At 33.7% G+C, this 13014-nt stretch overlaps 1 protein-coding gene across 1 annotated transcript; it reads left to right on the forward strand.

Moving 5' to 3' along the window:
* The first annotated feature begins 7903 nt into the window (after nt 1-7903).
* Nucleotides 7904-12472, forward strand: LOC116019522 (calcium-dependent protein kinase 1-like). The gene is made up of 7 exons (XM_031259771.1): nt 7904-9473; nt 9961-10104; nt 10236-10388; nt 10619-10734; nt 11069-11236; nt 11363-11587; nt 12099-12472. The coding sequence occupies exons 1-7, from the start codon at nt 8603-8605 to the stop codon at nt 12222-12224; spliced, it is 1803 nt and encodes a 600-aa protein (XP_031115631.1). The 5' UTR covers nt 7904-8602; the 3' UTR covers nt 12225-12472.
* Nucleotides 12473-13014: the final 542 nt, after the last annotated feature.

Consider the following 13014-nt stretch of genomic DNA (forward strand, 5'->3'; position numbering starts at 1 on the left):
GAAAATTCATTATAATTATTACTAAAATAAATGTTTGCAACCTTGTAAAATCGATAGTCTAAATATTTGATCTAAAAATGATAGTCTAAATAAATACTACTTTTAATTTGAATTTTTCTAAGTGTTCTTAATTCTCTTTTGAGTAACATTGTCATTGTCTTCATTTTTACTATTTGTTCTCTTTCTTTTTGTTGGTAGTGTGTTATTTGCAATTCGGTTATTGTTGGTAGCATAGATGACAATGTCATGCAATGAGATTATATAGGAGCTATGGACTTTCCTTTAGGTGTTCTGCTTGGGGTTCATTTGGTTCAACCATTATTGTTGAATGAGTTATTGTCGATAAAGAAATCCCTAGTTTAAGAAAAAAAATTAAATAAATTAATAAAAATTTGAAAATTTAAAATATTATGTATTCCAAAGATATTAAAAGGTAGTTTCTCGTTTCAATTTGCAGGGTAATGGGCTATTTAAGTACTTTCATTGTCAACAAATCCCCCAAGTAGTTAATATGATTGATTTCAAACTATTCTTTTTTATTTCTTTTCATGGTATTAAAGAAATACATATGTATCATTTTTTGGTTAACTACTAATTTATTTAATTCAATAAGAGTAAAATAGAGTGATTCCGCTTCAATTTGTTGGGTTATTATTTGATTACTCTCTTTGTCAACCAATCCCAAGTAGTTAATATAATTAGCTTCAAATTATTTTAATTTTTTTTCATAGTAATAATAAAATACTTGGTAAATAAATATATAACATTATTTTGTACTATAACTTTGATATTTAATTACAAGATATTGTAAAAATAAGATAATGGACAATATAATGAATATCAATTGATAAATTTGAATGTAAAGAATCTTTACATGAGAGAAAATAAAGACAATATAACTAATGAAATTATTTCTCTTATTTAATTTAATTTTTTGACAATGAATAATTTTTTCAAATAAAGGTTTTGTAGACACATAATTCTAAATTAAAGAAATACATATGTATCATTTTTTGTTGTAGTTACTAATTTATTTAATTTAATAAGAGTAAAATAGAGTGAGAAACTTAATTATGTCAAATTTGATTGAGATGAGGTTCGAACCTAAGACCTTTCTTATAGAAATTAATGGGTAAGTTAAAAGTTAACGGAATATTAACGGAAGAGAAGAGAATATTTAACGGAAAACTTAATGGATAATCATAAAAGTAAGGTTAAATTAGGTAATCTCTATTAATAATATTAATCTGAATTATCTTAACCATCTATTTGATTAAATAATTCATCTGAGCCATCCATTTGATTAAATAATTTGACCACCATTTTTTCTACCCATTTTAGGCCTAACTCTCTTTTGCTCTTATTAGTATAGTAGATAATAATAGTGATAAGTTTTCTCATTAGCTAGAAAAATGTAATTGTCCGCAATATTCACCAATTCTTCAAGAGTGTAGTGTAGACATATGAACATGGGATAAATTTTTTCAAAAATTTTAAACAGTTGAACTAAATATACTTTTTATGGGAAAAGTTTATCGTGTTTATATATATATATATATATATATATATATATATATATATATATATATATATATATATATAATTCAGTTCCCGTACGGTTGGGTTTCTCCTGTATGGCTGTGCGGTTAAATCTGAGCCATTGATCTTATTTAAATCAATGTCCAGGATTATCAAAATTAAAAAAAAAAAAAAAAACGTGGTGGCAATTTGGTAATTTTCCATATAGGGCAAACTTAAGGTGCATAGCGGTTTGTGGTTAAGGTGCGTAGGTCTTGTGCTTAAGGTGTGTCGTATTCCTTCTTTAGGTGCGTGATGTTTGTGCTTTAGGTGCGTGCATTTGGGAACTTAAGGTGCGCAAATTTTGTACTTAAAGTGCGTAAGGTTTGTGCCTAAGGTGCGTAGGTCTTGTGCTTAAGGTGCGCCGTGCTCCTTCTTTAGGTGCGTGGCATTTGTGCTTTAGGTGCGTGCAGTTGGGAACTTAAGGTGCGTAAGTTCTGTGCTTAAAGTGCGTATGTTTTGTGCTTAAGGTGTGTGGTTTATGTGCTTAAGGTGCATCTTTGTATCACTTAAGGTGAGCCATTGTTATAAACTGAAGGTGCGCGATGTTAAGACTTAATGTGCACCATTTTTAACTTATGTTTCTTCCTTCCAAATGCAGGCGTTTTTTTTTTAAATATAATTTTCATTGATTTGAGCCGTTGATCTAGATTTGATCAACGACTCAAATTTAACCTCACAACCGCACCTGAGACTTCTTCCGCACCTGAACCCGTCCCTATATATATATATATGAAACAGTTACTTGTTACTTTTAATACAATTTATTTGCACTTTGATGTTCAATTATTTACGAAAATGTCACCGTGTTTTTTTTTTTTTAAATTAGTGTTTCTAATCCGTTAGATCTGGATACTTGGACGGCTATGAGTGGTTCTTATTTATATCCTTGACAACCCGTTCTCACTTGAACGGGCTCATATATATATATATATATATATATATATATATATATATATAACATACTTGAATTTTGTATTATGATATAATTTATTTGATAATGTAATATCTCGTGATTACATCCCTTTTATGTATGATGATTTTTTATAAGATGTTTGGAATTTTGAAAATATGGAGTAGTAAGCATTGTTACAGTTAAATCTTTGAGTCAAATAAGCACTGTTTTTTTCTTTGTTTAATATGATTATTAAAAAAATTACTATTTATTCTTAAAAAAATTACTATTTACATGTTCAACTATGAATATCCTCATATATAAAATAAAGGATTTTCTAATGTATCGATAGTACGAATATAACTGTATATATTATTTTTTGTTATACTAAGTACTATAAACATAGATGTTAATAATATCAAGTACAAACGTACAATTAGAACATTGTTAAACATTTCTCATCCGCATTGTTTCTTTTTCCTCCATATCATCTACTGATCTACTCATCTATTTTTTTTTTATGTAAAATAATGAAATGATATATACTCATGTTTGGCCCTGTTTGGTAAATAGTTGTTAGAAGGTATAATTAGTTGATAATATTACTTTATTGTAAAAAAGTATTTGGTAAGTTAGCTGTTAGCTGATAGCTGTTTGGTATACTTTCTTTTCTCAAAAAGCTATCTAAAAAAGTTATTTTGATCAACTTTTTAAATTTTAGCATTTTGAAATTACAAAAAGTTGATTAGCCAAACACTTATATTGATTTTTTAACCAAGTCAAATAGTTAATAGTGATCAAATAAGCCAAACTTGGCTAATAGGCTAACTATTTAACCAAACAAGGCCTTTATTTCCTTTTTACACTTTTCCTTCCTGACGTGGTATCATTTGATTGGTTTGATAATGAAATAAATTTTTAATTAGTTGTAGGGTTAGTCAACTTATGAGCATTTAATGAATGTAAGCTACATCAAGAAGCTAAGCAGAATTTTCTGGGGGTGGCGTTTCGAGTTTCGGTTTAGTTTCTTTTTTTTTTTTTTTTTTTTTGTTTCGGTTTTTTGGTTTTAAAAAATTTAAACCATTTGGTTTTACATTAGAGTTCGGTTTGGTTTAAAACGGTTCAGTTTCGGTTCGGATTTAATTCGGTTCAGTATTCGGTTCAGTTTAAGTCCCCAAATTTTAGCGTTTCCTAATTTTCAGAATATACTATCACATTATTCATATCCAAAATCTAAACATTATATAACAAAATAGCAATTCAAAATTCAAACATACTACTAAGTACTAATTGTAAGGTAAAGAACAATTGCAGCAAACAACAAAAGCACAAAGTAGAGAACAAGTTATAAAGAAATCAAATAAAAAATTTAAGAGAGATACCAATGAGAATAGGAATTAAACGACAGAGCAGGCATCGAGGGACTTAGATTTACTTCTTTAGTATTATTTGTATTATTATTGTTGTTGTTGTTGTTGTTGTTGTTGTTGTTGTTATTATTATTATTATTAATTATTAAAACCTAACAAAGTGCAGTTCGGCTCGGTTTTTAACGAAACCGAACCGTTCAGTTTACAAGAATCCCAAACCGTTCAGTTTTGTATTACTAGTTTGGTTCGATTCGATTCGGACCAAACCGAATTGCCCACCCCTAGTATTTTCTTTTTAGGAATAAGGGCCAAATTGGCCACTGAAACGTAACGCGAAAGTGCAATCAGACCACTGAACTAAAAAAAACGTGCAATTACTCCACTCAACACCACAAATACCTCCAATTTCACCTAGTAGCCGGTTCTTAACCCATACTTCCGGTTACTTGTTGACTTGGAAGATTACAAAGTTAATTATATTTTTGGTCATATATTTATAGGCGACAATCCATTTTAGTCATTTTTTTTTATTAAAACATCCTCATTTGGTCATAGTATTATTGTGGCATGACCAATTTTAGTCCTACATCAACAAAATCATTGAAATATCGTTAAATAAAAAGACATTTCAATCTTTTCTATACAAAGTATGTTAAACCGCTATATTTTTTATGTTTATTTTTTTGAAAACATTTATAATTGAAGAGCGAAATGTCCTTCTATTTAACGATATTTAAACTGATTTGTTGATAAAGGACAAAAAATGGTCATGTCACAATAATACTATGACCAAAAGTGGATGTTCTAATAAAAAATGACTAAAAATGGATTGTCACCTATAAATCTAGGACCAAAAATGGAATTAAGTCAAGATTACATGTCAATTTTTTTTTCTTTTCGTTTGTTTTCCTTTCTTCCAGCGTGTCCATAGATTTCATCTCTTCCATTTCTCTTCTCTCCACGTTAAGGTAATGTTGGGTGGTGTGGTTGATGTTATTAAGGATATGGGCATTGTCGTTCCTCAGCTCCGCACTTCTGCAACCTGCACCACTAGATCGTCATCCTTAACAGTCACGTCGACTCGTAGCTCGATTGCATTCTCTTCTGCTTCCTCTCGTTCGTCGCACCCTACAAGTCACCCTCCGACCCGAATTCTGAATATGGGTAGACCCCGAAGAGTTTCCACTGGAACACACCATTTTTTCTTCCCACCAGAAACCTTACACAAAAAAAGCTTAGGTATTGACGATTCAACAATGTTGACGTCTTTAAAAAAAATAATGTTGACCTAAAAAAAATAAAAGACGCAGGACCGAGATCGAGGTCATTAATATATATATATATATATATATATATATATATATATATATATATATATATCAATTTTTAAGCTGGATTTAGTAGTTATTATATATGTAAAGCTCAGAACGGCATTGATGATGAGATGAGAAGAGAGCTTATTTATGAAAAAACATAAAACCAGTAGAGGAAGATGATGAGTAAAATGGTGATAGTAAAAAGAGGGTGTAAATGTCGTTTCGCTGAGGATTGGGACTATGACACGTATTTGTATGATATGTAGAATTCTAGGCACTAAAGTATTAGAATTCACTAGAATCCAAGCAAACTAAGATTAAGGAATGAAAATAAAATAATGCAAAATAAATAAGGGATAAACTATATAATAAAAGAATGAGTCAGATTAGGGGTATTGTAATCTTTTTGCTCTAACAAACTTAGAATTAGGGAGAAACAATTAACAAAGGGATTTATTAGCAATGCACTCAAGAATTCAGTTCAGCTACTTTCGTAATCAATAAACTAGAATTAGGCTAGGATTGCCCCACTTTCGTGATGCATCTATGTTAGCCTTAAAACACAAGAAGCATTATAAGCCCCCAAATTAATTACCCATATTCTCATAGTAGGAAAAATTGGGTTGAAATTGGTTAGACTGAGTCTTCCACCCGACTTTTGTTGTGATGAAATCCTCTCCAAAGAAAATCAATAAAAGTTGCGCATCAATTATCAATAAGAGAAATTTATAATCCAATTCAAACATAAAACTCTAGGTTAATAAATTACCCCTTTATGCAATAATCATAAACCTAACATCAAGAATAGCAATAGAACCCTAATCCAAACCCAAAAGCTAACTACTCATGCATCATAAAAGTAAACAAAACAAAGCAATAATAATTAACCATAAACATTGCAAGAAATCTAAAAAGAAAGTAAATAAAGGGAAAATAGAACTTTACTAATGATGAAGAACAAATCCAACTTCAATCCGAGATTCAAAGCTTGTAAAACTAATCTAAACTATGCTAGGAAAATATAAAGAGAAGAGGAAAAATAAAATAAAACTGACTAGGGTTGGGAACCCCCTAAATTGTAGAGAATATGTAGAATATATAGGAAATAGATGGGCCTTGGGCCCATGAGGCAACTTCCAATTCTTATTCTTGTTTCATTTCATTTTTTTAGGTAATTTTCTTTTCTTCCAAAACTTGTCCAAAATGTTCCAAAATTCTTCCTTTGCTGCTCCTTGTGGAAAATTCAACCCTTGGGACAATATAACACAAACAATTCTCAATTTCATAGGATAAATAAAATAAGCATCAAAACAACTAAAATAAGGGGTGAATTATTGTACAATATAGTAGATATCAGAAGACGACGGAAAAAGATTGAGCAAGCCAGTAACAAGCATCATTTTCGACGACCTTTCTCCTCCTCCGACGATGGCAACAGCAACAGCAAGCTCCGACTCATTTTCCCGAGACCTATGATGTTTCCGACGATTCTTGGGCGACGAAGATTATGTAGTTTAATGATGTTGTACGTGATTAGGAAATGATCATAAGAAGATGAGGATGATGATGGCGTGAAACCGTGAACAAAAAAAATAGGATGAAGAAGATGACGATGATAATGGTCTTGCGTCTGAGTGAGGAACTGACCATAAATTTGGAACGGAGGATTTCACTCACAACATGAGACATTAATCTCAAACATCAAGAACGCAATATGTAGCATCAAAGAAGAAAGAAATTAAGAATCTTTGTCCCTGAAATTGATTGAATGAACGGAACTATATTGGAGAATTGGTATGAGAAACTCAGAAATAGAGCTTCAGATCTAAAAGATGCATGTTGCTAGAAAAGAAAGCAGCATAATAACGACAGAGATTAAGAGCTTGAAATCTATGAGTTGACGATGAAGAAAAGAGAAATCTATAGACACGCGGGAAGAAAGGAAAATAAAGGAAAAGAATAAATATTGCCAAGTAATCATCCAAGTCAGCAATCACCCGAAAGAAAGGGTAGGGAACCGGCTATCAGGTGAAATTGAAGGCATTTGAAGCGTTGAGTAGAGTAATTGCACTTTTTTTAGTCCAATGGTCTAATTGCACTTTCGTGTTACGTTCAGGGGCCAATTTAACCCTTATTCCTTCTTTTTATATATTAACAAATAAATAAATAAAAATTTATCATTAGAAAGCGATAGAGTCACTTTTTGGGCACCTAATGGGTGTGTTAAAATCACAACACCCACCAGGCAGTTTTGCAATCATTATTTCATGAGTCATAGTTTACATAGTTGCGTGGATCATGAATTAAATGTATATTTTTAATATATTAGTAATACATTATTTGTGTACTGAAGATACATTATTTTGCGGAGGTAAATTATTTTAATAGCTTTGTGTGCCTATCATCTTTATTATTATTATTATTATTATTATTATTATTATTATTATAATAAGCTGTCAAATTTGAAATTTACCGCAAAATTCATATGAGAATGTCAAAGATGGGTATTATCGGCAGCAGCAGTGCGGTATCATAGACAAATCTCAACAAATAATAAAGGAAATTAAATTATAGTCCATATACAATTACATCTCCAATTGAATTTTAGGCCATGACAGTAGCCACGACCAAGTTGTCGCCAAAAGGACAAGAACAAGAACAACAACATTAACAACAAACTAATCGCCTTGTCCACTTGTTTGGAAACTCCAACCCAAACGCGTTTTCTTTTCTTTGTTTATATACCCAAAAGCCAATCATCATTACTACGCACACAATACCATTAAGTAGGAAAGCAAATTGGAGTAAATATGGGGGTGTAAACTGTAAACTAGAGCTTTCATTGCATTTACTGAAACCCCCGCCATTAAAGAGGGTTAGACCAAGTCTCATCTTTGCTCAGCTCTAGTTGTCATCAAGATTTCAACTTTTTTGCTGTTTCTATTTTATTGAATTGAGAGTTCTCTCACCCTCCATTTGGAAGCACCAAAATTTGGGCTCAAGACTTTTTTTTTGGGGGGGCTGCCTCTATCTATCTGTCTGTATGATCATCAGGAGGGAGGTTGCCTTTTTCTTTCTTTTCTGCACTCAATAGATTCATCCCTTCTTATATATATGTTGATTATTTGCAATTCTTGTGCTTTTATTGAGAATTCTATTGTACATATTCACTTTGGTGTTAAATCCCATTATATTGATAGGAAGGAATCATAGGATACTGTTTTGGTTCTTGAATTTTGAATCTTTCTTGATTGCTATGGAGTTATGCTAGAGGAGGTTTGTGTTTTGATTTTGTGTATATTGGGTTGATTTTGGTAAGAGTTTAGTTGACAACTTTTGGTTTAGCAATAAGTATGGGAGGAGCTTTGTGAAGATTAGGGATTAGGGAATAGTCCTCAGCTCTTATAAGGGTTTTTGGAAGTTGTGGGACTTTTTAGGACTAGATGGGGAATACATGTGTTGGACCAAGCATTTCCAAGAATGGATTTTTTCAATCGGTTTCGGCTGCAATGTGGCCATCTCGATCTCAAGCTTCCACCAGTAATGAGGACAGTGTGAGAAGTGAAGCACGAGGAGGCTCTGGTAGAGAACCCGAGTCGCCTATGGCGGTTCAAAGTAAGCCACCAGAACATATGACAATGCCCAAGCCACCAGAACGCGTGGCCATGCCCAAGCCACCGGAACATGTGGCAGTGCCCAAGCCAACGGAACATGTGGCAATGCCCAAAACGGAGACGGATGAAAAACAGCCGAGTAAGCCTGCGAAGCCTGCATACATAAAGAGGGTGCCTAGTGCAGGGCTGAGGACTAACGTCTTACAAAAGAGAACTGGCAACTTGAAGGAGTTTTTCAGTATAGGGAAGAAATTAGGGCAGGGGCAGTTTGGAGTTACGTTTCTTTGTGTGGAGAAAGAAACGGGAAAGCAATATGCGTGTAAATCCATTGCCAAGAGGAAGCTCTTGACAGATGACGATGTGGAGGATGTTAGAAGAGAAATTCAGATTATGCACCACTTGGCAGGACACCCGAATGTTATATCGATAAAAGGGGCTTATGAGGATGCCGTCGCAGTTCATGTTGTAATGGAATATTGTGCCGGAGGGGAACTTTTTGATAGGATTACACAACGGGGACATTATACAGAACGGCAGGCAGCTGAGCTCACTAGGACGATTGTTGGAGTTGTGGAAACCTGTCATTCACTGGGGGTGATGCACCGTGATCTGAAGCCTGAGAATTTTCTTTTTGTGGATAAGCAGGAAGATTCGCTTCTCAAAACAATCGACTTTGGATTGTCAATATTCTTCAAACCAGGTATCATGTCCCAGTAATCTTCTATCTACTTTAGTTGAAATTTGTTTGCCTAAAATGTTGGTTAGCATCGAAGCCCAACTACTTAAAACGAAAATGCTATACATTCTTCAAGACTGCCCAGCAAAGGTAACTAAATTGAAGCTTGTGCACCATCTCAAGTAAAAGTCTAAGCTACTTTTGACGGGCTTCAAGCAAACCCTGTGGCCTTTGGCATGGGTTGGCTTTGATACCGAATTGAAGCATTTGCACCATCTTAACTGAAAGTCTAAGATAATAGTTGGATTGCACATTTATGTTTATATATTATATGCTCAACAAACTAAACTACCAGGTACACCATGTGCCCCGTGTGTCTTTTATTTTCATCTTCCTCATTACCTTGGCCATGTAAACTACTAATTTGAGTAATACTAGTGTTCTAGTTCTGGTTTTTGGTACTACTTAAGTGTTTTCCTTAGTTTATCAACCAATTTTTTTCAATTCTCAGGTGAAAAAGTGACTGATGTTGTTGGCAGTCCTTACTATGTTGCACCCGAAGTTCTACGAAAGCGTTATGGTCCTGAGGCTGATGTTTGGAGTGCCGGTGTGATAGTTTACATTTTATTAAGCGGAGTCCCTCCTTTCTGGGCTGGTGAGGATTCCTTAGTTCTTTAAATTAATAATATTAATATGCTTTCCTTCTTATATACTTATCTATCAATTATGTCTTTTCTCTCATATCGGTGCGCCTTATAACTCTTCTCCGTACTATAAATTATACAGAAAATGAGCAGGGAATATTTGAAGAAGTCTTGCACGGTGAGCTTGACTTCACATCACAGCCGTGGCCTAGTATATCAGAGGGTGCTAAAGACTTGGTTAGGAGAATGCTCATACGGGACCCGAGAAAGCGTTTGACCGCGCACGAAGTGCTATGTGAGTAGCTTTCGTTTAATTATTATACATACACCCTGAGATTTTTACCGAGTAATAAGTACTTGCAAGGTGAAGCTTGATTTGATATTTTTCTGTTTCCTAGAAGAATAATATATTTGATATCTAGTGGAACACTCAAACCTCGAGTATGTATATCTTGAATTCTGTAGCATAGTACTAATCATCTATTTCCAAATCACAAACTCGAGAAAATTTTGAACTCTTTGCAGGCCATCCTTGGGTTCAAGTTGGCGGTGTTGCCCCTGACAAGCCTTTGGACTCTGCAGTATTGAGCCGAATGAAGCAATTCACTGCGATGAACAAGCTCAAGAAAATGGCTTTGAGAGTAAGAATCTATATAATCCAGACATCATTAACCCTGTTGCATATGGTCATATGCATTCTTTCATTAGCAACACATCATATAAAACATATCGAGTTCTTCTCCTTTATTTTATTGTTTTTTTTTTTTTTGGATGACGAGGGAAACCTCACGACCCTTTTGGGGGACTACAAGGAAGTAAATCAGCCTAAGTTACCCATAGCTGACCGCCTCAGATCAAGGGGGCAAGGATTCAAACTCGTGACCTTGTAGTTACAAGCGTGAATCTCTTGCTATTTTGGATGGGAGAAGTTGCTCCTTTAGTTAACGTGGTCGGTTGTATATTTGTCTTGTGCAGATCATTGCAGAGACCCTATCTGAAGAAGAAATCGCTGGCTTGAAAGAGATGTTTAAGATGATAGACGCGGACAACAGCGGGCAAATCACTTTCGAGGAGCTTAAAGCCGGATTAAAAAGAGTTGGTGCCAATCTCAAGGAGTCAGAGATCTACGATCTAATGCAAGCTGTAAGTATCAACCCAGACCCACGCATTTTATTTTATTTTTTAATCTCAAACTGCACTTCCTTAAAATTCTCGTGTGTGTTTTGAACTTTTGTATGATTCTTAGCTGCTTACTTCTTGATTGTGCAGGCCGATGTAGATAACAGTGGCACAATTGATTACGGAGAGTTCATAGCCGCGACATTACATTTTAACAAAATTGAGCGAGAGGATCATCTGTTTGCCGCTTTCTCCTATTTCGATAAGGATGGAAGTGGCTATATCACAGCAGACGAGCTTCAACAAGCTTGTGAAGAATTTGGCATCGAGGATGCCCGCTTAGAAGAAATGATCAGGGAAGCCGACCAAGATAATGTAAGTTCTTCACATCCCCCTTCCCTCCCACTTGTACAGATGCTCAACAACTTATGACAAACTAACAATAAGTCAGGGAAAGGAGAGTAGTCAAGGACTTTAAAGTTTAAATACAGTTCAGCTAGATTAAAAAAAGCTAATGCATTGTACACAATTTGGACAATTATCGTGCTTTTAGGTTGTTACTAAACCTTCAAAACTTGGATACCTTGCAAACTTTAATCTTTCTTTTCCATGCCTTGCACAATACAAGAATTGATACAAAAACTTAACAATGTCTTGGTGATGATCTCTCTTAAGAGAGCCCCACATTGAAAAAATAAGAGAACATATGGGTTTATAAGGTTGTGGGTTAGACTAGTTAATTGATTGAATTCAATATTTTAGTAGCCCAATTGAGTTTGGTCAAATGCTCGGTTGTCCACTTGAGTGGATTCAGATTCTGTCTTTATTGTGGTTTGGCCCATGTGCATTATAGCCTAGTTACCACAATTGACCATTGCGCTTTCAGGATGGATGCATAGATTACAACGAGTTCGTGGCCATGATGCAGAAAGGAAATCCAGTGATTGGCGGTGGAAAGATAGGTCCAGAGCGGAGTTTCAGCATCAGATTTAAAGAGGCAATAAGAGTTTAGGCTTTCTAAGAGGTTATCCTTCTTATTTGGTTCTCTCTAATTTCTTTCTGTATCCTCAAATCTGCTGTATATTAGTGTTTTGCATTAAGGCATAGTTCTCTGGCAAACAATGGTTTCCCAATTTCAAAATTGTATCTTCTTGTATTGCCTCTTTATAGAGCGAGCTATAATCCACCTGACTTTTAAGATACAAACTTAGAAACATTATGGGTTTGATTTGGTTAATGAACCACACAATTGATGCAAAATATTAGGGTTTTTTTTTTTTTTTTTTTTTGGGTGTATAACGTTGTTATTTTGAACCCTTATCTAAGGGGGTGTTTTATAAATAGTTGTTAGCTGTTTCGATTAGTGAGTTTTACTAGTTGATAGCATTAGTTAATTGTAAAAAGATGTTTTGGTAAATTAGCTAATAGCTAATTACATACAAAATAATTTTCTCAAAAAGCTAATCGAAAAAATTATTTTGAACAGCTTTTTGAATTTCAGCGTTTTGGAGCAAGCAGCTACTACAAAAAACTAATTAATCAAACATTTATATTGGTTGTTTAATCAACTAATAATAGTCAAATAAGATAAAGTTTACTGATAAACTAATTATGCTACCAAACAGTGCCTAAGTCTTTAATGTTTGTGAGCAATATATCGCTATGGCCTTTATCAGTTTATTGTGTTAGTAGTTGCAATGACATATTTTGTGCGATTATGCAAATGCCTAATGTATGTCTTTTTTAAAGAGCAAATAAATACTTGGCATCATTTGAAAGAAAATAATTATTGTCTTTAAATA

Source organism: Ipomoea triloba, chromosome 5 (genome assembly GCF_003576645.1).
Source record: "Ipomoea triloba cultivar NCNSP0323 chromosome 5, ASM357664v1".
NCBI classification, from domain to species: Eukaryota; Viridiplantae; Streptophyta; class Magnoliopsida; order Solanales; family Convolvulaceae; genus Ipomoea; species Ipomoea triloba.